This window comes from Poromitra crassiceps, assembly GCF_964638095.1.
Source record: "Poromitra crassiceps genome assembly, chromosome: 9".
Taxonomy (NCBI): domain Eukaryota; kingdom Metazoa; phylum Chordata; class Actinopteri; order Beryciformes; family Melamphaidae; genus Poromitra; species Poromitra crassiceps.
Window position 1 is genome coordinate 14,997,414 of NC_139630.1, and position 26,080 is coordinate 15,023,493.

Consider the following 26,080-nt stretch of genomic DNA (forward strand, 5'->3'; position numbering starts at 1 on the left):
GGTGTGTTTCAATACGCCTGACCGCGCCCGCTTGGGACGCAGCGTCATTACAACGGGCCTACATACACACACACGGACTGCAGCAGCACAGCACCTAAACACCAAGGGCTGAAAGAAAACGGGCTGTGTGAAATTCGTTTCTTGATGAATTAGCGGACGTTACTGTGGTATGTTTGGTCTTGTTTGGCTGTGGCCACTGCTTTCCTCCTTGTGCAAGAGGGACAGCAATCTTTGCAAATACCGAGTTCTGAAATGCGTGTTTCAACATTCCGACCCAGTGATCCTTTGTATCGACATTAAAAGAAGACATTCATTTCTTTTTTGTAAGTTTTGGTTAGGTATTTTGCAACGATTTGAACATACACAGTATGGCCGGCCACTTCCAGCACCATCCACCCAGCCCGCCAGCCGAGCTGCAAGCAGATCCGTGTCAAAAGCTCTAACACTGAAATGTCACTATGGAGCTACAAAATACATACTTTTTTGGAAACCTGACCCAGCGAAAACCACATGGGATCATTTAATGTCCCGATTATGAAGCAACCCAATCGCCAGAATCAAATGTCAAAAAAGAATACCGGTCTTATGGAGCTAAAAAATCAACTCAATCAATTTGTCTAATTAACGTTATACGCCCCGCAACAAATAAACACATTCCCCAGTGTCTCTGCCATCACACTGGACATCAACACTAGCGGGAGACTTCTCCCCCTCCAGCAAATATACATGAATGCTATGCGTAACGAACAACACATCCAACTTCAATTCAATTGTTGAACAGACTGCCGACACTGCCATGTCCTGCAGGTGCCAGCGTGCCGTAAATCGCCGTCTTATTCACTGTTTTACTTTCTTTTAATTATTCATTAGGTTATTTTGTTTCATATTCTTATCCTGATGTGTTATAATGCACTTTTGAGGCCGCACTTTGGTATACTGCGTTCTGCTCCAGTGCCGCAGGGAATAAAGTCAACTAAATGTATCAATTTGCTGTCTTCTTTCCCTGTGGCATAATGGCACAGATTGCACTTTATTGCTGACACTTAGCTGGTTTACTTTGGTCGATTTTATTTTCTCGTATGTGATGTCACCAGACTTGTTTTAGGATTGAATTATTGTTCTTATTTTCTTTTTTAATTATTTATCAGATTATTTGGTTTTTATATTTTTATCCTGATGAGTTACAATGCACTTTTGAGGCCGTAATTTGGTGTGCTGCGCTTTCCTCCAGTGCTGCAGGGAATAAAGTCAGCCAAATGTGTTGATTTGTTGTTTTCTTTCCCTGCGACAACTGGCACATAATGTACTTTACTGCGGATACTTAGTTGGTTTAACCTAGGTGACTTTAATTTCCTTGTATGTGATGTCACCACTATGACCAACAGGATTAGTTCTGTTGGCCAAAGCCAAGTTGTCTCACTTGGTAAGGACTTAGTTCCCCCACACGCCTCTGGGGACATGAGTTAATTTCTCTGTGCTGATGGAACCAAACAAAGTGTATTTGTCCATTGATGATGTTTGTGTATCTGTGTTACTGACACTATATGTAAGCAGTTGTACCAACCTTTTGTGCCTGAAACAAATTTCCCCTTGGGGATAATGAAGTTTATCTCATCTCATCACATCTTACCGAGAGGGAGAGAGCTAAGCTAAGTAGCTAACAGCTAACTAGCGTGTTAGCTAGCCGATCTGAAAAGCATGTAAACAGTGGTGAGATTAGTGAGAGAGTCGGTAAAAGGAGGAGAGACCCTTGAGTGCTTGTGCAGAACTAGTGCACGTTGTGTACAACGGGTAATGAGTCGCTGTGATGAAGATTAAAGGAGAATTTCGTTTTTTTTTAACCTGGACGCATCTCCTGGCATTAATTATGATTTGGCCACTCACCAGGCGATCTCCGCGGCGTTTCTGGCCGTCCTAGCGTTGTTTTGACATCAATAGCGTCCAAGTCAGTTGTAAAATGGAGCTGACTTGGGGCCAAGTGTGAGCCTGTCTTTCCTGCATCTAAATAGCTATTTTTATTCCCGTTTTCGCCAAATATCGTCATAATCTGATCCCTCAAGGACCACCACAGTGATATTTCGCCAAAGGCTGTTTCCTGGAGTCACACAGGGATCAAATTACCTCAAACGTGATCTCGGTCACCAAGTCTCGTGAAGTCCCGCGATACTTTCCTGCCGACTGGCCAAGTACAGGAGGACGCTTTGCGCTGGTGGTTTTAGCGCAACCTATGTGGGGTTTGGCGTAACCTATGTGGGATTCGAAATAACGAAGGTTATGCCAAACCCCACATAGGTTGCGCTAAAACCACCACCGCAAAGCGTCCTCCTGTACTTGGCCAGTCGGCAGGAAAGTATCACGGGACTTCACGAGACTTGGTGACCGAGATCACGTTTGAGGTAATTTGATCCCTGTGTGACTCCAGGAAACAGCATTTGGCGAAATATCACTGTGGTGGTCCTTGAGGGATCAGATTATGACGATATTTGGCGAAAACGGGAATAAAAATAGCTATTTAGATGCAGGAAAGACAGGCTCACACTTGGCCCCAAGTCAGCTCCATTTTACAACTGACTTGGACGCTATTGATGTCAAAACAACGCTAGGACGGCCAGAAACGCCGCGGAGATCGCCTGGTGAGTGGCCAAATCATAATCAATGCCAGGAGATGCGTCCAGGTTAAAAAAAAACGAAATTCTCCTTTAAAGCGAGATTAACGGAGTTGAGAGCAGACAGATACTAGCAGCTGCGGTCTCTCTCTAGCGTTATTTCGAATCCCACATACGTTACACTAAAACCACGCCCTGTGCCCGCCTACGCAGCACCGGGATTGGCCAGGGGCAAGTCTTTTTTCTTCTTTTGACAGCTCGAATCTCCCACACCACAAACACTGCACGGCACGCAGCCCAGCGATTTCATGAACCAACTGAATTGCTCTTGAGAGCGGACATTGAAATGAATTATGGTCACATATAGGGGTGTCACGATACACTCAGTTCACGATACGATACGTATCACGATACTGGGTTCACGATAACGATACTTCTTCTTCTGTTTGGTTTTACGGCGGTTGGCATCCAAAATGTTGCATTACCGCCTCCTTCTGGACTAATACATCCACTGTTCCCCTATTCCATTACAGTCTTTTTAACAGTCCAGTTCCTCTCAAAAAACTGACCACTATTTTCTTCCCCTCCACTACTCCCACACATCCCATTATACCCTTCACACTGGCCTCTATTTGTCCCAGTCTCTGCAGTCCAGTCATCATGATCACCCGCTCTGCTTCATATCTCCTGCATGAGATCAGAACATGCTCCACCGTCTCCCTTACTTGACACTGACTACAATGCCCAGTTGGGTGCTTCCCTATTATACTAAGTGTTCCATTTAAGTTGCTGTGCCCAATTCTCAATCTACTTATAACTCTCTGTTCAATCCTATTAGTCCCACTATTCCCCACCACTCCCACTTTATTTTGTATACTATGCAGATGTCTCCCTTTTATTGCCCTATCCCACTGCTGTTGCCACTGTTTACCTATTTCCCTCCATACTATACTCTTCCCCTCTGATTTTGAAAGTTTAATGTCAATGTCCACCTGTTCTCTCCTGATCGCCTCCTTTGCTGCCCTGTCTGCTTTCTCATTACCTGTGATTCCTACATGAGCTGGCACCCACATTAACTTAATAGTTTTCCCCTGCCTAACTAACCTTGAATTAACAAACAACAGTTCATACACTAAATCCTGATGACTTTTCCCTGCTCCATTTTTAATACTTACTAACGCTGCCACTGAATCACTACAAATTATTACTTTATTTTCCACCCCTTCCTCCACCCACTCTAACGCTAACAAAATTGCCACTAACTCAACTGCATAAACACTTAAATAATCTGATGTTCTTTTACTGATCTCTACCCTCTTACTGGGAATCACCCCCCCCCGCCCCTGTTACCTGTGACTGTGGATCCTTAGACCCATCTGTGAAAACCTGTAAGTAGTTCCCATACTGACTGCTCATATGACTATAGAATTCCTGCACTAAATCTACCTGTCTACTCCTGCTCTTTATTTCCAAAATGCCCATGTCCACCCTCGCCTCCTTCATAGTCCACACTGGTCTCACTGGCCACAACACCGTTGGCCCAAACTCTTCCTCATGAATATGCATTTGCTCTGCCACCTTCCTACCTACCCACCCAAAACTTCCTTTCTGACCTTGACCCCTCTCCCAGCAATCCTCCAAGTCCTTAGTCGGATGACTCACTCCATGTCCCCTTAAATTTATCCAATAATTAGCCATCAGATGTTTCCTCCTTAACCCCAGCGACATTTCTCCTGACTCAACTTGGAGTGCGCACACTGGTGCTGTTTTCACTGCCCCTAAACAAATCATCAGAGCACGAGCCTGAATAACATCTAACTGTCCCAACACAGTCTTAGCTGCTGACCCATATGCCACACACCCATAATCTATTCTTGACCGGATTAATGCTATATATATATATTTTATTTACTCTATATCAGCTCCCAAACCCACTCCTGCAAGACACCTCATTACATTTATGACTTTTTTACTCTTCTTTACTACACAAGCAATATGTTCCCTCCATGTTAGCTTGGGGTCAAAATGTACTCCTAAAAACCTAAAACACTCTACTCTTTCTAAATTAACTCCATATAATTTCAAATTTCTCGCTTCCCTAATTTTCTTATTTGTGAAGAACATAACTTTAGTTTTTTCCACCGAAAACCTAAAACTCCACTCAAATCCCCATCTTTCCACCTGATCTATCCCTTCCTGTAATTTCTTGACTATATGCTCTAAATTCCCTCCCCTCTTCCACAAGGCCCCATCATCAGCAAACAACAACCTCCCCATCCCTGCTGGAATACCCTCAAAAATATCATTTATCATAACTGAAAATAACGTTGGACTAATAACACTCCCCTGGGGAGTACCATTTTCTATCACATGTTTCCCTGAAACCTCTGACCCTACCTGAACCTGGATAACCCTCCCACTTAGAAAATCCATAACCCAATTGAAAGTATTTCCCTCCACTCCCATCCTATGCAGTTTTATCATCAACCCTTCCCTCCACAACATATCATACGCCTTCTCTACATCAAAAAACACTGCAGCCACTATCTCCTTATTTACCTGCGCTTTCCTAATCTCATCCTCTAAACACAACACTGAATCCATTGTCCCCCTGCCTCTCCTAAAGCCACTTTGATACTCTGTCACCAACCCCCTCCTTTCCAGAAAGTGCATGAGCCTCTGATTGACCACCCTTTCCATTAACTTACAGATGTGGGATGTTAAAGCGATGGGCCTGTAGTTTCCTGGGTTACTAGGGTCTTTCCCAGGCTTCCTGATTGGAATTATAATGGCTTCCTTCCAGCTCATAGGGACTCTCCCCTCCCTCCATACTTTATTGAATAACATTAACACCTTCTCTAATTCCCCTTCTCCTAAATGTTTAAACATTATATAACATATTCCATCACTCCCTGGTGCACTCATTCCTGTTTTTGCTAATGCTCTCCTCAGCTCCCCCATAGTAAATGGTAAATCCATCTCACTCTCAGTACTCTCCTTTCTCCTTAGAGCCTCCATATTTCCAGCTTTCGTTTTTTCCCTGCCTCTCTTTCCCTCCTCTGTCAAACTATTGGAGCTATGTACATTAACAAAGGTCTTAACCATTAGCTCAGCACGATAACGATACGATACGATATGATTTTAACAATATTTTTTTTAACTTGAATAATGACAATATATGACTGGAAAAGTAGTATTTTATTTGAAATGCACAAATACAAAACATGCTGTTGTGGGAAATTGTTATTACAATAACAACTAGAAAAAACATGAGATTGGAGATAAGGCTTATCTTGAAATAGAATGAGTTACACCGTCACTTAGATTTACTTTGAACTAAAAGGTTTCTCAGCAGTATAAATTCTCATTATGCATCTTCAGTTTTTCTTCAAACTCAAACAACAAGACTTTTCTTAATCTATTTTTTATGCATCTTCAGTTTTTCCTGTCAAGTAAACAGTTTTGCCAGAAACTCAATTGAATGGTTTCTCTCCTGTATAACTTCTCATGTGTCTCTTCAGAGACTTGTTCAACTGAACTACTTTCCAGACATTGAACTTCAACAAACAAAGACGTTTCTTAGTCTATTAAAAAAAAAAAAAAAAAAAAAAAATTGCGATATGAGATTTCATCTCAACGATACATATCGTGATGTTTTACTATCGCGAAATTTCATGGGACGATATATTGTGACACCCCTAGTCACATACCTTCCTTAACTCATTCACCGCCAATGACGTCTTTGACGTGTTATCAGAAATAGCCCTCCCCGCCAATGACGTGTTTGACGTGTTTTTGTTTTTATTGGTGCAGCGCCTGCAGCAAACACTTGCCCAGCCTGTGACACAGACACAGGTCCCTGCCTTCAAAGGGTAGCCGACAGCACGCGATCAAACACATACCGCAGCTGTTGTTTTGAAATTGAGCAAGAGGAAAAGCAGCAAAACGGGTAACGCTTCCTTGTGCAGACAGGAGAAACGCCATTGAAACGCCCTCGGCGCGCTGCATGAGCTGGAGTCGCCTTCCTCTGTGCCAGCCAGGAGAAAACGGGAGAAAGTAATCAAGAGATGTGTTTGATCATCGGAGGAATGAGGAAATGATCGATCAGTTTGCGAGGGCGGTGAGGACGTGTTGAATAGCCGAGGGGAAAACGGGAACGATCATAGATATGACAGGAAAACATGGACGAGGACGGGTGTACCAGAACAAATCAAAATAAACACAGGAACAGCTAGGCAGCAGCGGGCAGAAGGCAGTCACAGCAGCCCGCTGTCCTTCTCAAGAGCTCTTCAGTTGGTTCATGAAATCGCTGGGCTGCGTGCCCTCCAGTGTTGCTCCTGGCCAATCCCAGCGCCACAGGGCGTGGTTATTGCTTATCCTATGTGGGGTTAGAAATCTAAAAGGGGGATCGTGTGTGTGTGTGTGTGTGTGTGTGTGTGTGTGTGTGTGTGTGTGTGTGTGTGTGTGTGTCTGTCTGTCTGTCTGTCTGTCTGTCTGTCGGTGTGTCTGTCTGTCTGTCTGTCTGTCTGTCTGTCTGTCTGCACACTCACTCACACCGAGTAAACTGTATTGTTGAATGTAAAAAAAAAGCACTTCATGTGTATATATATATATATATATATATATATTTTGTCATTTGTGTCCTAACGAATAATATTTACATGTCTGATGTCAATACAGTTCAAAATAAAAGAATTGAGAGTGAGTTATGCCTGAGATTGTGCCCTTTTACAAAAATTGCCTTTTCTCCTGTTTATTTTCTCTGGGAGACCTTCTGGGGGAAAACAGGGTGTATATAAATGGCTATAAGTAGAGTACAGAACATGCTAAAAGCTCACTTTTTTTTTCCTGGTGAACCCAGAGACGTACATCTTCATTTTGAGGTATTGCAAATCACTCTGGTGCTAATAGATAATTTACTGTGGGTCTTGAAAGATGACCAACAATTATGAAAATCTTTGGCCTGTGCTAAATATTGGCAGTCCTAAACTGGCCCTGAATGAGTTAAGTGCCTTTTAAACATGAACTCTGGATCATGTCCTGCTAGAGAGAACAGGATATTTTCAGGTTTTGCCTTTCTAAACATGAGGGGTCTTTGTTAAGAAACAACTGGATATGAGCCGTTTTTTCTGCCAGTGGGCGGGGGCGGCGGCGGCGGCGGGGGGGGGGGGGGTAGCATGTATTGAACACAAGAAATGTGATAGGAAACAGCTTTAGCTATGAGGCAGTCAAAGTAGTGGTCGCACCGTCGTCAATAACTGTGGGTGATTTATTTTACAAGTGGCAACTAGTCATATCTGACTAGTTTTAAATGTAGGCTATTTCTCCCCAGCCTATCAGTCAGTCAGCTCCTATCCTCTCTACGCAGTGGAGAGGCACACAACACTGCCTGTTGTCCATTCCAACGAGGGGTGGCAATGTGCCAAAAAATGAGCGCTTCGCCTTGCTATATAGCAGCCCAGTCAAAATAGTGGTCGGACTGTCGTCAATCACTGTGGGTGATTTATTTTACAAGTGGCAACTAGTCATATCTGACTAGTTTTAAATGTAGGCTATTTCTCCCCAGCCTATCAGTCAGTCAGCTCCTATCCTCTCTACGCAGTGGAGAGGCACACAACACTGCCTGTTGTCCATTCCAACGAGGGGTGGCAATGTGCCAAAAAATGAGCGCTTCGCCTTGCTATATAGCAGCCCAGTCAAAATAGTGGTCGGACTGTCGTCAATCACTGTGGGTGATTTATTTTACAAGTGGCATTTCAAGTCATATCTGACTAGTTTTCAATGTATTTCTCCACACAAAAGTTAGGCTTTTTCTGACATGGGAGCAAGCAAGCAGCAGCGCCCCTCCTGATGCACTGGACCTGGCCGCCTGCAGCTGAAGCGCGTTGGCCAAACAATCAATCAAGCCGTTTTTGCAGCACTTGAGGAAACCATGAGTTTGCTCGTTGATATAAGCGATTGCCCGAACGATTCATTGATTAATAAACTAGTGAACGTGAAGTGAGTCACGAAGAGCCACACCCGCCCACTCAGACGGATAATGACCTGCCACTGTAATAAGTGCGACAACTTGAATCTCCCACAAACGTTAGGCTTGACATGGGAGCAAGCAAGCAACGCAGCAGCGTCCCTCCTGCACTGGACCTGGCTGCCTGCAATTGCAGTCAAGCCAGCCCTCACCTCGGAAAGCACGGTCATTCTAGCCCCCACTTAACAATTCAAGCCGTTTTTGCAACACTTGAGGAAACCGTGAGTTTGCTCGTTGATATAAGCGATTGCCCAAACGATTAATTAATTAATAAACTAGCGAACGTGAAGTGAGTCACGAAGAGCCACACCTGCCCACTACGGATATGCGGATAATAACCTGCCAGCTGTTTAACATGAGCTGCGATTGCGTGGAAGCGGATCTTATACCGGTGGTCGAGGTAGATAAGATACGGAGTCGCGGGAGTGCGCGTAGGCCGGCTAATTGTTGTTTAACATGCACGCCAACCGGCTAGGTGCAGGTTATAATACGGATTCCACTGCATGTTAAGAAGTGGCTTTAGTGTATTAACGCTAATGAAAACATAATACAAGTTTTTAGCACATTTCCCACACCACAAATACTGCGCCCAGCGATTTTATTGCTGTTGATAGCGGACATTGAAAATAAATTACTGTATTATATTAACGCTAATGAAACGTAACACAAGCTTTTAACACACAATCGATTTTTAAACATATTTATTTCAAAAACATTGTAAAATTCAGGGCTTTAGCCAAAGCTTCAATAACAGAGCTCAGCTGACAGTTTAACTTGCAAATGAAAAATATAAAAAATATAAAATTAAAAATACAATAGGCTACAGCACATAGAGACAGTCTGCACGTCTGGGAACACCCATACAGGCTCTAGGAACGCCTACAATAGACGCTGGGTTAGCTGGCTCAGCCTGACTGGGCGTGTGGTCAGGGTGGGGTAAATCCCCCGTTCTATCCATTCAGCAAAGTTAGAATTTAGCTGATAGCCCAGCCCAGGCAGACGCGATCGGGGATTTAACCACCGCAGTAAACTCACATCTGAATAGACTTCAATCATGAGAGGCCAGTTGGTAGGATTAGACAAACTTTATTTAGCAATCGGCGTGCATGGCAAATACTTTGGCGCTTGACTCCATTGGCCAGTGGCGCTGCTCTTGAGGCAAGAGGAGGGCACCTGCATAGGCTAGGAGATGGCGCTTGACTCCATTGGCCAGTGGCGCTGCTCTTGAGGCAAGAGGAGGGCACCTGCATAGGCTAGGAGATCCCCCCCCCCCGTGGGGGATCAGGAGTCAAGAATCATTGGTGGCGGACTGGGGAGGTGGGTGGGGCAAAACAACGCTTCGGACGGCTTCGAGGGAGCTGGACTGCCGTGAAGCTGCTGCTGCTATGATCGGCCAGAGAGAGAGAGGTGACGTAGAACCCTTGCTATATATATGAGGATTAACTGACGTCATATTTGACGTCATAGCAGGCGTCATACTAGGACTTTGACTGACCACGTTATGCTAGGACTTGACTGTCGTCAGGGGATGATCGGATTATGCATGAGTGGCCTTCAGCTTGAAATATGGTCTGGAGACCTCACTCCAATCATGAGAGGCCAGTTGGTAGGATTAGACAAACTTTATTTAGCAATCGGCGTGCATGGCAAATACTTTATCGCTTGACTCCATTGGCCAGTGGCGCTGCTCTTGAGGCAAGAGGAGGGCACCTGCATAGGCTAGGAGATCCCCCAAAAGGAAGATCTGATTACCGGAGGTTAATTGAGATCTGCAGGTGCCAGTAGTTGATTGTACTTTTCCCTTCGACCTTTTTGCGACTCACAGCTATTTGCGGCTGGCGCTCCCGACTCGGTCGGGCACCTCGCGATAGCGCTTCCCAGCTTGGCCTACCTGGCCGCCTTGGCGCTTCGCGATTGTACTTTTCCGGCCTTCGACCTTTTTAGCGACTTACAGCTATTTGCGGCTGGCGCTCCCAACTCGGTCGGGCCTTCGTTCTTGGTACATGCTTTTCCTGCCTTCAACCTTTTTAGCGACTTACAGCTATTTGCGGCTGGCGCTCCCAACTCGGTCGGGCACCTCGCGACAGCGCTTCCCAGCTTGGCCTACCTGGCCGCCTTGGCGCTTCGCGATTGTACTTTTCCGGCCTTCGACCTTCTTAGCGACTTACAGCTATTTGCGGCTGGCGCTCCCAACTCGATCGGGCCTTGGTACGTGCTTTTCCTGCCTTCGACCTTTTTAGCGACTTACAGCTATTTGCGGCTGGCGCTCCCAACTCGGTCGGGCACCTCGCGATAGCGCTTCCCAGCTTGGCCTACCTGGCCGCCTTGGCGCTTCGCGATTGTACTTTTCCGGCCTTCGACCTTTTTAGCGACTTACAGCTATTTGCGGCTGGCGCTCCCAACTCGGTCGGGCCTTCGATCTTGGTACATTAAAGTTTAGCTTGGCGCTTCCCGGCTTGGCCTACTTGGCTGCCTTGGCGCAACTACCCTGACTTTCTCCGACTCTATCCCCCCAAAAAATGAGCCGGGGAATTTACTGCGCCTTACTGGGCGCCATGCTTACGGGGAGCCGCCACCAACGAGACATTTTAAAGTCCGGGACACTGTTTGTTGCCATGCTCACCGATTAAGGGAGGAGGGTTCTTTGGGCCGCCAGTATGGCCGCCTGCTCCGGGCGGATGTAGCTGGAGAATGCCGATGAGGACCAGCGGCCCATTTGCTGGAGGGAGGCGGAGGACACTCCTTGCTCGGCGGCCGAGGTGGCCGCTCCGATGCTGAAGGAGTGGCTGGAGTAGTCCTTCGTCGGGAGGTTGCATTGCTGGAGCGTCTGCTTGAGGTGCAGGGTGAACCGGGATCTTGTCATGTGGTGACAGGGTGCGATCAGGAGCAGGAGAGCCGAGGGGCCGGTCCGAGGCCTGAGCTTGATGTAGTGAGCCATGAACGAGAAAGGGCAGAAGGGGGCTAGTGCCTTCCTGTATGCTATTGTGTGCTGGGGCAGCAGGCTGAGGGCAGCGGATGCCAACGACTCAACACTGATCCGTAAGGCCAGGGACATTGTGGGGCTGGATCTGGGCTCTCTGACTGCGGTGTCAGAGAAGAGAACGTTGTCCAGGCTACGCTCCATCATGAACAATGACTCGCACCCACTCCACGGCGTGCTAGTCGAACACAGGAGTACGTTCAGTGAGAGACTGATTCCACCTAGATGCAGTACGGAGAGGCACAGGAAATCATTCCTGCCTGTGGCCATTGGTCTATTTAATGCCTCTCTTAAAGAGCACCTCGGAGACGCTCAGTCTCCCTGAGACTGAGCCAGCCGATAGGTTAACTGTGCCTGGCTGAGCCACGTGTAGCGTATAGGGCAAGCCGACTTAATATAGTCCAGGGTGCAATAATGATAATTGACACGGAATGTATACTTACCTGACGTATTTTGTATTTTGCTACTTAGACATTCCACTTATTTTTGCTTCTAGCGCATTTACTAGTTATTCTATGCTATGTTTTTTTTTTTTTTTTTTTTTCTCCTGCTTATTGCTTAACTCATTGAGTGCCAGCCACTTTTGGAGAACGGATGCTCCCAGTGCCAGAGTTTCAGAGCGTTTTCAGTGATTTCTCGAGGCCCACAGAATATTGTGTGATATTACTATGTAAACACTGAACACGCACAAAGAACGATGAGACTCTATTCTATCGTCTGCAAAAAAAAGTTTATTGATCCCATTTTCCGTTCTTTAGTTATGAGCCGGAGAAGATAGCTTGATTCATCCAAAAACAGCAATTTTTTTCTAGAAGCTGAGATAATTGGCCTTTTGTGAAATTAAACATTTCAAGCACATCACTGACTCTGAAGCTAATCTTTTCTAATGTAGTCACACCTCAAAAATAATTTCCTTCAATAAAACAGTGAAGGCCAGGGAATTCTGTTTGGCAGAATAATATTTTTTAGCTACAACCAGCAGCGCTGGCCCCTGCGTGCGCTGCTGGTTGCAGCTTCTTGCTGGTCTTGATTTGCTGCTGGTGGGCATCGGATATTCTGGCTTGCGTTTGTCAATCCTGTCCTGCTGCCTGGGTCTGTCTGGGTGTTGCGCGCTGCTCTGCGTGCGTGCCCCCCCCCCCCCCCCCCCCCCCCCCCGCCCCGCCCCGCCCCGCCTCAACTGCACACTCCTCCTCCTGTCTGTGGTGGCTCTCTGCTGAGTTTGCTGTGCGCACAGTGAAGGGTGCTCGACATCCTGCTTTTTTACAGCGTTCCGCGTGTGTTTGTCACCGGCAACGATGCTTCCAGTTGAGAATAATAACAACTCCACGGTGTGGATGTGCGGATGTGCTGTCGCAACCGACACGGAGCGGCTCAATTGTGGGAGCAGATTGGCTGCTGCAGGCACAGCTGCAGTAACGTGCTTCAGCATATCGATGCATACGGATGCGATGCGATTTCCGTTTCCATAACGACTTCTTCTTTGTTTTTTCCTTGCCTTTCTGTTATGTGGAGAGCACTGTCGCCACCTAAGGGTTCTGTAAAATAGGTTAGACACATCCAATAGCTATAATATTTGTACATCAGAGGCAGAAGGCTTTGATCGACGCCCCACCGTCAAAAAACGCAATTGACGAACATGTCCGTCCTTGGCACTCTACGTTACTATTTGAAATGACGAACATGTCCGTCCTTGGCACTCAATGAGTTAATATTGCATTTGCATTGCATTTACTACTGTTTATTTTATTTTAAGCTATGTGTGTTCTGTGAGCGAGCTACTGTAACCTGTCCCGATTTCCCCTCGGGGATCATTAAAGTCATTCTGATTCTGCTTCTGAAGAAATGCCAGAGGCATTTTACTTTGAAATTCGTTAAGAACAGGAAGTGGTGTATTAAGACCGGGTAGCTTAACACGGAAAGACGTCAGCATTCCCTGGGCCGTCTGGCTTCGGTCCGAAAGTTATGCAGTAACACTCATTCTAGCTGATGCTCAGACAAGCTCCGTGGGCCAGGGGTGTTAGAATGGCCCCTTGCGTGGTTATTATTATTATTGTTGTAATTATTATTATTATTATTATTATTATTATTATTATTATTATTGTGACTCCTGCTGGCCATTTGCCAGAAAGCGATTTCCGCTTAGGCGTCGGAAATAGGCAGGCTGAGATGCCCACTGGATAGAATAGTCAGATCACAGGCCAAATAACTTGTCAGTCAGCTTCGCTTTACTTAGTCAAAGCACGAGGGACACCTACGGTACATGTGGTGTTTTCAGAGCAATGTAAGACAGTATTTCTGTTTGGTGGGGCGGGCCGTTGCGGGCAGACGGAGTATTAAAGAGATGAGAATACGTCTGATTATAGGCATTATAGGCAGAACACGAAGATCCCTAGTACAGTTTAGTAGTGCACGAGTGCTCAAGAAAGCGCACAAGATAATCAATGACTCCACACATGTCCTTCATGTCTGTTTTGACTTAATGCCATCAGGAAAGCGCTTTAGACAGCCTGCCTGCAAAACGAACAGAAGGAAGTTTGGTTTTGGTCCAGAGGCCATTCGACTGGTGAACAGCCACAGTATGAGAAGTGGTCAGTTTATCTAGACTAGGTCTGTACCTTGACCTTTTGATTTGAACCCTTGAACAAGTCTAATATGCACTTGGATTGTATTGACTGAAATTAATTTGTATTGATCTGACACCTATATTCCTTTGTGGTGTTGGATACACTGTAATCAGGGATCTTGCTTTATCAGTGTCATTTATTGTATACGGTATTTTTTTTTTTTTTTTGTATTTTTTTTGTATTTTTTTGTATTTTTTTGTATTTTTCTTTTGTATTTTTTTTGGATGTGTACAAAGTACAGCTTGTTTGCAGTATTCATGCCTTAAATTGCCCCTTGCGGGACTAATAATCTTTTTTTTTTTTTTTTATTATTATTTTTTTTTTATTGAATTGAATTGATTTTACTGGACTGGTAGATTGCCCGTTTAAATGCTGAAGTACTGATACTTTCCTCATGGGTCCTTTCGCATCCACGGGTGACTGGTCCTCCGGGGTATGCTCGGTGTGCTGTGGTCGTCAACCCCGTCCTTGGTAGAGCAGGTAGCTCTTGAGAGAGGCGGGCAGGGGCAGTCCGTGGATTCCGCTCAGGCGGTCCCTTCCTAGAGCCGCCCGCGCAGAGCGCCTGCACAGGTCCATCAGAGGGAGGGGATCCGGATCGAGTCCGTTTATGTACCGGATTCGTATTTCGCAGTGTCCCCACACGGCGCTCACTGCGGGGTACACCTTCCTGCCCTTAAGTCCTCCGAACGCCACCCCTAGGTCATGTCCATCCACTATGAAACCTAACGTCCCCTCGTCCATGTCCAAGACGACTAACAGCGAGTCTGGTATTATGAAGGTGTCGTCGGGCTCCAGGAAGGGGGGGTGATAGTGGAGTTTTTTTTTTTTTTTTTTTTAAGATTGTTGTTCAAATAAACCCCCTCAGATCGGCTAAAGTTAAGAAATTATCATTGTCATCATCGCAGAAGCTTCCTAATTTAATTTATCAGTCACCATCAGTCACATGGGGTCAATGGGGACCCAGAGGTAGAAAATAAACAAACTCAGCTGCGTGTAACAGCAAAGATAATTGAGAATGAGAAGGCAAGAGTATATAGTGCCTTTTTGAAAACAGCGCTGCGGCCATTTTGGCCTGAAATACGGCTCCTTGCTGGGGCAGAAGCTTAGTCTCCAAAATGGCGGATTGGCTGTGTGCTGTCGCATCTTTACAATAAAAGGTCTCTGGTTACCGTAAACCTCCGTTTCACAAACACAACAACAAGGAGAGAGACAACTACTTTTCACACTCTGTTTTGGATTAAGAGGATGTCCTGAAGTGTGACGGTGGATTAAAGACTTGATGACAAAACGTCATGTGATCTGGTGAATTATAGTCTTCGTGACAGAAAGAACAGGACACCCGATGGATTAACGTTACATGGATGCGAGTTTTACTGCCGAGTGTGACTTTCTGCTTAACTGCATGTAACGTTAAACTATTATCGTCCATGCATTCCTGGGAGTGCTTATTCTTTTCGTGAATGGATTATTTTACGTCGCTGGATTTGGAAGGGAAAGCAAATTGCACTACATTTCAGCTGTTGTCGCCAGAATGAACCGTTCGCCCCATGGACCTTTCGGTCTGCCCAGAGTGCCCGAGATGCTACGGCACTCCAGCTTCAGCGCTTCTCCAAGCCGGTTCCCGTCAATCACCGTGAATCTGCCCGGCGGCCTGGAGGTCAGTGCGACCAGGAAGTACGTGGCGTCTCGCGGCGGCCCCGCGGCCTGCATTTCCCCAGCGGCTCCCGGCTCTCGGGGCAGCTGCCTCTACTGGTCTTCGCCCGCGGCCTCTCGCACGTCCGCGCCGAGCGGCCTCTCCCTCCGGCACGCTCGCACGCGTTTTTGGGCGTCCACGGCGCGGCGCTTCGTCTTCTGTTACACGGGCCGTCGCAGTGGCGCGCCCCGTGCCACGGGAACGCGCGCTGGGCCTTCTCGTCGGGGCTATGCTGGCAGCCTGTGGTCCGGTCGCTTCGCCAACGTCTTCGTCAGACACCTCGGAAGGCAAGTACGCTCCGTGGCCGGTCCGGAACAGGGGACCGATGTCTAGCTGTCGTCACAGTCCATGGGCTGCTCTGGCTCGGAACTCGACATGCCAGGAATGGGAATATCCACGGGTAGAGAAGGCTTGTGGGTGCTGATTCGGTCTGCGGATCTGGTGCAAAACAACGCTTCGGACGGCTTCGAGGGAGCTGGACTGCCGTGAAGCTGCTGCTGCTATGATCGGCCAGAGAGAGAGAGGTGACGTAGAACCCTTGCTATATATATGAGGATTAACTGACGTCATATTTGACGTCATAGCAGGCGTCATACTAGGACTTTGACTGACCACGTTATGCTAGGACTTGACTGTCGTCAGGGGATGATCGGATTATGCATGAGTGGCCTTCAGCTTGAAATATGGTCTGGAGACCTCACGTCTTGTGTTCTGCTCTAGAATCCCCAAACCTGTAGTTTAGAGCCACAGCACCGTCCTTTGGTGAGTCAGCCCATTGAGATATATCGGCGGTTTTACCCCACTTGCGCGCCAGCCGTTTAACATTTTGTGGGCGTTCCCAGACATGCCGATTGTCTCTATAGGCCTAGCTTCTTCTTTTTTTGGCACAGCTATTCCCCCCAGTCCAGCCGTTTGTTCCAGGCCAGTGAAGTCCCAACAATCTACAAAAATGCAATAATATAAAATCATAGATAAAAAGTTGAATCATACACAATCAATAAAACCAAAAGTAAAGGGTTAGCCTTCCCAATGGCCAAGGGCAGCATCTGTTATTCTGGCCTCATAATAAGCACTGAGGCGGGTGGTCAGAAAGTCAAATAACTGCGGTACATTGTATGCTTTGGTGCGATGTAGGATTTTGTCTTTCGATATCCTCATTGCAGCCTCGCTGTAGTTGTTGGTGTTGTTGCTTCTCACAGGAATGGTGTCCCTGTTTTTCTCGCCGAGAAGAGCCTGGTGACGCGAGGTTAGTCCCTGTAACGGAGCCCAACATGAGCATGGGCACCTGGCCAATCCCGGCGCTTGACTGCTGCGTAGGCGGGCACAGGGTGTGGTTTTAGCGTAACCTATGTGGGATTCGAAATAACGCCTCTCTCTACTAGTCAACTCAGTGCACATGACGCGTTCAGGAGCCGTCGGTAAAGCACGCCAGTGTGGCCTTGAGTGACATCTGTAAATGTGTCTCAACAAAAGAATTAACCTGGGTTACCCTTACTACAAAGTTTACTATACAACTGAATGGGGGCAACATCATCCGCCCTGCATCTAATGTATTGGGTAGGCTACCTGTGATCATCATTGTAGGGGGATACTCACACACACACACACACACATAATAATTGCCACCACTTTGCATCACTCCATCCGTGGCTGTACCCCATCAAGCCACAACCCAGGGATGCCTGCCCCCACGGTTGCCACACGCCGCACGTGGTCTGGGGCCGAATTTGCCCTTGTTTATTTAAACATGACCAACATAGTCATTCAACATCTTATCTTTCTTTACAGTCTTCTCTCTCTTTCTTTACAGTCTTCTGTGAGAAGCCAAACAAATTTAGATTTCCACTATACAACAGTGAACAGCAGCATGTTGTAAACAGTGTTTCATAAAGTATAAATGCTTTGTAAATAAAATAAAATAAAATTAAATACAGCTCATGAACATTTCCAGTTCACAAACATTATAGTGCAAACAGATTTGAGGTCTGTACATCTGGCTCATGGTGCATGCACAATGCACATGTAGCCTACAGTATTTGTTTTTGTTTCAACTACAAACATAAATAAACGTCAACTTGAAACTATGTTTTAACTACCACAAACAGCCTGTAATATTATAGCTATGTTTATATATATATTTTTTTTTGCATTTTAAAAGATCGATACTGGGATTGGGGGGTTCTCCGAGCGGATGCCCTCCCGCCTCAAGAAGAGAGGCATCCTGCCTCAGAGTCACTACGCCAAAGAATCAGTTGCCATGCTGCCACGCCATCAGAATTAATGCCATACTGCTTCAGGCCATGAATCCTATCGCCATGCCATACTCCAATAAAGCTTGCTGATTAACCTTACCCTCTGGTCTCTCATGATTGAAATGATGGTCTCGACCTAGTTTCAAGATGAAGACCAGTCACGCTGCCTCACGCCACACGTAATCTAGAGACATAGCGACCTTAGCATCACACGTAATCCTAGCATGACGACAAGCGCAGTAATCCCAGCGTGACGTCGCTAATGGCGTCAGTGCAGTAGTGACGCACTTGCCTAGGTGACGGCGTTTATGTCGTCAGTACCGAGGCCATGACGTGGCAGTATTTATAGCCACGCTCCCGAAGAAGCGTGGCTCCCGAAGAACCCCCTACGGGGGGGGGGTTCTCCGAGCGGGAGTCAATACATTGGTGGTGGACTGGGGAGGTGGGTGGGGTGAAACGCGGCTTCCAGAGAAGGAATTCGATCAGCTTAGTGCGGCGCTGGAGGACAGGGAACAAGGACCGTGGGGCGCCCGGCGTGGCTATAAATACTGCCACGTCATGGCCTCGGTACTGACGACATAAACGCCGTCACCTAGGCAAGTGCGTCACTACTGCACTGACGCCATTAGCGACGTCACGCTGGGATTACTGCGCTTGTCGTCATGCTAGGATTACGTGTGATGCTAAGGTCGCTATGTCTCTAGATTACGTGTGGCGTGAGGCAGCGTGACTGGTCTTGATCTTGAAACTAGGTCGAGACCATCATTTCAATCATGAGAGACCAGAGGGTAAACTGGTTCCTTTACATGAATATCGATTCAATATCAATATATCAATTTTTTTAACCCAGCTCTAATGCACACACAAACACACACACGAGTCAGACACACATGTCGATGTGATGTGATGATGATGTCATCAGGACATCAGTGATGATGTCATCAGTGATGTCATCAGTCTAAAGGTCCTTACACATCGGGAGCGTTTTTTGTGTGCGATTAATTCAATATTTTCCGAACATATATCAGTCAATGCAACCGTGCATACCAATGGCGAAGTTTCGCGGAGCGTTACTGCGGTTTATTTTTTCGAACCACGGTCGATTTTTCAGAAATTCGCTTCCAACGTGTACACATCTATGGCTGTGATTGACAGGTGGGGCAAAACTTGCATTGCAATTTCGTGCCGTATATTCGCATCGCTCTTGATGTGTAAGGACCTTGAAGCTCACGAGAGAGACTGGGGAGGCTCATAAGAGAGACTGAGGGAGAGGAAGAGAGGGGGGAGAGACTAAGGGAGAAAGAGAGGGAGACATTGTGCGCACGCCAATACGTCAGGCAAGGCCACGCAGCCTTTATGGTCACTCAAGATTCTCTGGATCACGTGTTGGCTTGGTTCGAGCCTTAAAACTCGTTATGTTTGGATTTATCAAAATGTCTATGGAGAGAATGGACGTGGAACTTACTTCCGGGACAAATTAAGTCACGAAAAGTCACGTGCCTGTTGAGCTCTATTGGAGTCTAGTTGAAAGCCCAAGTTGTTTCATGTGTCGTTCAAGGCTACCATGTTTGTAACAACCAACGCACAAGGTGCGTGACAAAGCAGTGATCAGATACGCCGTCGCAGTGAGAACGGGTTGCAAAGTCAAATAGATGATCAAGGAGACTTGATGTTTTGGGGCGTGATTGACAGGCGTCCTGCCCAATGGTCACGCAGCTCACCAATCACAGACCAATAGCAGCTCTGTCTGGCCAAAAAAAAAGGCAATGGTCAAAATGCCAAACTCAAGGCTTCAAAACGAGAGTCCACAAACCAATAGGTGAGGTCACGGTGGCTCCATCCATATTGTTATACAGTCTATGATTTAACATTGGTTGTGCTATAAAAAAAAATTGTGTTAAATGGGTGGAAAAAAGGGTGAGTTTCTTGTCTCGTCTCTTTCTAGCTGTCTGCATTGAGACATAAACTTAAACTTAAAAAAGCACACAAAAAACAGTGTCCGTCTGCATCTCATAGCTACCTACACACAATGAGAACATGTTGGCACATTGCGTGAAAAATGTTTTGTGTGTCTCTCTCTTTCTATCTGTCTGCATTGAGACAGAACATTTTTTTTTGCATGTGATTGATCCTGAGTGTAACAGCGTTGTTCTCCTCTCTTCTCCTCCAACAACAGCTCCTGTCTCTAAACCCTCCATCTCTACATTGTGTGATGCTGGTTTGACTAAGTGTATTCTGAGCTGTGACTCAAACACCACTGATGCTGAACCAGTCAGCTACACCTGGTGGAAAGACAACATGAACAAGAAAGAGCAAGAGATTACAAAGGTACAAGTACATCCAAGATGGTTTCGGGGTGTTTGTCACTCTGTCTTTTTGGCTGATTCTTTCTGTCCCTTTGTGAGTTAGTTCATTGTCCACTAGTAATATCAGGGGATTAACCAGGAATAGCAGAATTATTTGTTCAGCTTGCTTCACAGTTCACACATTCATTGCACTAGCTACTGTAGTGGTTTTCAGCTGCCCCCTTCCTCCAGCAAGCCCAACTATACAGTTTATTATTATTACTATCTATTACTGCCACTCACACTGCTGTATATAAGATTATACCTCACATTTTCAATTATACCTTGTCAATAATTGACAAGGATTGTAGGAGAAGGCACACATTTGTGACACTTTACTGTAGGCTAACTAACTTCTATTCTATTTCATTGTTTTCTTTTTACGGTCTATTCCTATGCTTTGTATAATGTCCTTATGTTTATATTCTTCCGTATCGGAGTGTGAAGCAAGTGTAGCATGACTCAACTTCCCCTTGGGGACCAATAAAGTTATTCTGATTCTGTATTGTGGTTCCCCAATGATGTGCCGCGGCACGCTGATGTGCCATGAGGCAAGGCTAGGTGTGCCATGGGATTTTGTGACAACCTAGGGCAGGGCTATTCAACTAAATTGTTCAGGGGGCCACATTGTCAGAAACCTAAGGAACCGGGGGCCAGACCGTTCCCCGAGCCATTACATGTACACTTCACACAACCCGCCACCACATTTTCGCAGCCGTGCTGGAACTATTATTAAATAGGGGCTGCCGTAAGGAATGGAAATTTGAGAAGAAAATTTTATGTTTTTTGGACTTTTATCCATATTTAGAAGAATATTTAATTTTAAATAATTAACATTAGGATTATACTATTGTGATGTCATTATTCATTATCTTCTCCTTTTCTCACTCACTTTCATGTAACCACCTGCTCTCCCTTTAGTCGTTTTACACTACAACAGACAGCAACACAGGCATAAACACTGAACTTATTATTATTATTATGGAAAACCAGAAGTCATCCGCCAGTTGAATAGCCCTGAAAGGGGACTCAGACAGCCACAGATTTATTATGAAACATACAATTATGGGACTATTCTAACTGATTAAACCACAAAATTACATGTAAAAGGGTCCAAAACACTCGCCAAAAATAAGTATTTCCAATCTATGCTCTATAGAGCATAGATTGGAAATACTTTTTATAGAGTCTATAGCTATATCTATAGCTGTATAGATGAATGGACTATTACGTTCTATAGCAGAGTTGAGCCCTGCATGCTCAGCGCTTGACAGCCAGACTCCCGAGTGGAGAGGACACACACATACGATAGGGATTAGGGAAGCATTAACTCCTCCAGGTAACCTGATTCAACACAACATCAAACAGTTTACCAGAGTTTTCAGAGTTCATTTCAAACTATTTTAAAGGGGGGGGGGGGGGGGAGAAAACTAGAGCAAAAAGGGATTTTCTTCCACTTGCTGACTGTAATAGTCGGCCAATGGCAGAGCTTATACCAGCAGCCTGCTTCCATGCAGTCAGGCTACGTCATTATGCCTCCGCCGGCGAAGCCAGGCCGAAGGCATTATGGATCCGGGTTGTCCGTCCGTACGTACGGCCGGCCGTCCGTACGTACGTCCGTACGGATGTTTGTTAACGCGATATCTGAGGAACGCCTTGACGGAATTTCATCAGATTCGCCTTAAACATTCACTTAGGCTCAAGGATGATCTGATTAGATTTTGGTGGTCAAAGGTCAAAGGTCAAGGTCACTGTGACCTCTCGAACGCCATTTTCAAGCTTGTTAACGCGATATCTGAGGAACGCCTTGACGGAATTTCATCAGATTCGCCTTAAACATTCACTTAGGCTCAAGGATGATCTGATTAGATTTTGGTGGTCAAAGGTCAAAGGTCAAGGTCACTGTGACCTCTCGAACGCCATTTTCAAGCTTGTTAACGCGATATCTGAGGAACGCCTGGACGGAATTTCATCAGATTCGCCTTAAATATTCACTTAGGCTCAAGGATGATCTGATTACATTTTGGTGGTCAAAGGTCAAAGGTCAAGGTCACTGTGACCTCTCGAACGCCATTTTCAAGCTTGTTAACGCGATATCTGAGGAACGCCTGGACGGAATTTCATCAGATTCGCCTTAAACATTCACTTAGACTCAAGGATGATCTGATTAGATTTTGGTGGTCAAAGGTCAAAGGTCAAGGTCACTGTGACCTCTCGAACACCATTTTCAAGCTTGTTAACGCGATATCTGAGGAACGCCTGGACGCAATTTCATCAGATTCGCCTTAAACATTCACTTAGGCTCAAGGATGATCTGATTAGATTTTGGTGGTCAAAGGTCAAGGTCACTGTGACCTCTCGAATGCCATTTTCAAGCTTGTTAACGCGATATCTGAGGAACGCCTGGACGGAATTTCATCAGATTCGCCTTAAACATTCACTTAGGCTCAAGGATGATCTGATTACATTTTGGTGGTCAAAGGTCAAAGGTCAAGGTCACTGTGACCTCTCGAACGCCATTTTCAAGCTTGTTAACGCGATATCTGAGGAACGCCTGGACGGAATTTCATCAGATTCGCCTTAAACATTCACTTAGACTCAAGGATGATCTGATTAGATTTTGGTGGTCAAAGGTCAAAGGTCAAGGTCACTGTGACCTCTCGAACACCATTTTCAAGCTTGTTCACGCGATATCTGAGGAACGCCTGGACGGAATTTCATCAGATTCGCCTTAAACATTCACTTAGGCTCAAGGATGATCTGATTAGATTTTGGTGGTCAAAGGTCAAGGTCACTGTGACCTCTCCAACGCCATTTTCAAGCTTGTTAACGCGATATCTGAGGAACGCCTGGACGGAATTTCATCAGATTCGCCTTAAACATTCACTTAGACTCAAGGATGATCTGATTAGATTTTGGTGGTCAAAGGTCAAAGGTCAAGGTCACTGTGACCTCTCGAACACCATTTTCAAGCTTGTTCACGCGATATCTGAGGAACGCCTGGACGGAATTTCATCAGATTCGCCTTAAACATTCACTTAGGCTCAAGGATGATCTGATTAGATTTTGGTGGTCAAAGGTCAAGGTCACTGTGACCTCTCCAACGCCATTTTCAAGCTTGTTAACGCGATATCTGAGGAACGCCTGGACGGAATTTCATCACATTCACCTTAAACATTCAATTAGGCTCAAGGATGATCTGATTAGATTTTGGTGGTCAAAGGTCAAAGGTCAAGGTCACTGTGACCTCTCAAACACCATTTTCAAGCTTGTTAACGCGATATCTGAGGAACGCCTGGACGGAATTTCATCAGATTCGCCTTAAACATTCACTTAGGCTCAAGGATGAACTGATTCCATTTTGGTTATCAAAGGTCAAAGGTCAAGGTCACAATGACCTAACAAATGCCATTTTCAAGCTCGGTAACGCCATATCTCAGTAACACCTTGACTAAATTTCTTCACATTTGGCTCAAATATCCAATTCTGCAAAGAAACGCCTTGATGCAATTTCTTCCAATTTGGCTCCAACATCCACTTGGACTCAAGAATGAACTAATGGCGGAGGCATAAGTCCGCGTTGCGGTCGTTCTAGTTTTTTCCCAGCTTCAGGGAATTGCTGTGTAGCTAAGCATCAGAGCTCCTTTAATCAATGGGTAAATACATCAAGTGAGCACTGTTAAAAAATAAACTGTGATTGGTTTGTGAACTAATTCTATTTCACTGATTTTATAGCTGGATTTGAACTATACGCTGTTCAGCTGTAAGGTGCAGAACCCAATCAGTCAGGAGGTCAGCGAACCAATCAGCAACCCCCTCATCCTGAGTGAGTTACCTCACTTTAACAACACATTTAATGTAGCATTGAATCTTCAAATGTTATTTATCTTAAATTAATAATCTGCCAAAAAGGTCAGATTATTTCACTTATTTACAAAATCAACCTGTTCTTTCTTGCCTTCTTTCAACAACTTGTTTCAAGGAAATGAAAACAAATAAGTGAAACTGCATTTTGAATAGCATTTAAAAAACTAAAAATTTATGTAAGACTAAAAAGATTTGAATTAATTGTATAATGAATTTCATAGAATTCTGATCATAATGCTAATTGTAATTCTGAATTCATATATATATATATATGTGTGTGTGTGTGTGTGTGTGTGTGTGTGTGTGTGTGTGTGTGTGTGTGTGTGTGTGTGTGTGTGTGTGAATTACATTTTAGCATACAGGGATACCCATTGTCTTGATATGATATCTAGACAATAAAAGTCAAGCTATTAACTACATACATAGAAAACTGTGTCCATGTAAACAGACTTGTTGCTGTTATTCTTCTGTAGAGCTTGGTGAATACAAACGGAGAACAGGGAGAATAGTCACCATCTTCGTAGTCGTGACCATGTTGCTGCTCGTCATAACGCCCATTGCCAAACGCATATGCACAACAGGTAGGAGGCCATGAGATACTATATTTATTTATAATGAATTACTGTCCAATTCATATTATTAATCAGAATCACTTTTATTGCCACAATATGCAAGATTACATATAATAGATATCTGCCTCTAATTGACAGTATTCACATTGTGTGTCTAGTTTATTTAGGGTTACGGGTTAGTTGCCTTACTCCATAAAGGTTGCCCTATTCCCAGGTTGTTAAACTGCCTCTCTTGAGTTCCATTTCCACCCTGCTACCACAAGAGGCGCTGCACTCCTGACTTCCTTACATTTTGTCAGTGTGGTCTCCAACCTTTACACATTTAAACTCCTATAGGCCTATATATATACTGTAGCTATTTCAGGAATTCCTTTCCCATACAAAGCTACATTACCAAGATGTAATTTCCTGATATGAGCTGACCATCTCTCTAACGTCTCCATCTTTGATAATGGAATCTGATCTACTGTCAAGGGCCACATTGGCCGAGGCAAGAGTCCAAATTTAAAATCTAGGTCCTCAATGCCTCCAACTAGCTGCCTTCTCCTGACCAGTCATTCAGATTTGGATCATACCACCTTCCTAAGCTTTTCACATGCTTCTCTAGAACTGTTGCTGTAGCTTCCTCATCTATGAAAAAACAAAATGACACTTGGCAATCTTTTATCCAAGTCCTATGAGACAAAGGTTTTAAGAGTATGAATATAAGATTAATTCATCATAACATTCCTGATTCATTCTAAAAAAAAAACAATGCTTTTATGACGGTCCTTCAAACTGCAGGTGAAATGTTGCCTGACATGTTGCCATTTGAAAAATTAACAATTAGTCCTGATCATAGATAGTGCTATTCAGCATAACCAGCTGTGGTCTGACACACAGGGCCCCTTGCAAACATGTAGACCTATATGAAGTTTGGATGGTCCAGCAATAAACATTGACCAAATATGAATCCGTTCCTGTTTGTACCAACTTCTTTTTTGTGTCACAGCCAAATGTTTTTCAAGTATCGCATTTCTGTGACACAAAGATGATGTAGGCAGTGGAATATTTTGTGTGTAAAATCTGGTGGGGCTTAAAGAACTTTGTAGGAGAAATTAAAATAAATATTTG

General features: G+C 45.1%; 1 protein-coding gene across 1 annotated transcript in view; it reads left to right on the forward strand.

Annotated features, from left to right (window-relative positions):
- The window catches only part of LOC310782184 (NACHT, LRR and PYD domains-containing protein 3-like), a gene marked incomplete at its 3' end in the record, with an annotated part of 174,355 nt that overhangs the window by 89,770 nt on the left and 58,505 nt on the right, over nt 1-26,080 (forward strand). The window contains exons 7-9 of the mRNA XM_083642870.1: nt 20,360-20,511; nt 24,264-24,354; nt 24,869-24,976. Coding sequence (XP_083498996.1) covers nt 20,360-20,511; nt 24,264-24,354; nt 24,869-24,976 — 351 coding nt within the window. The remainder of the gene's footprint in view (nt 1-20,359; nt 20,512-24,263; nt 24,355-24,868; nt 24,977-26,080) is intronic.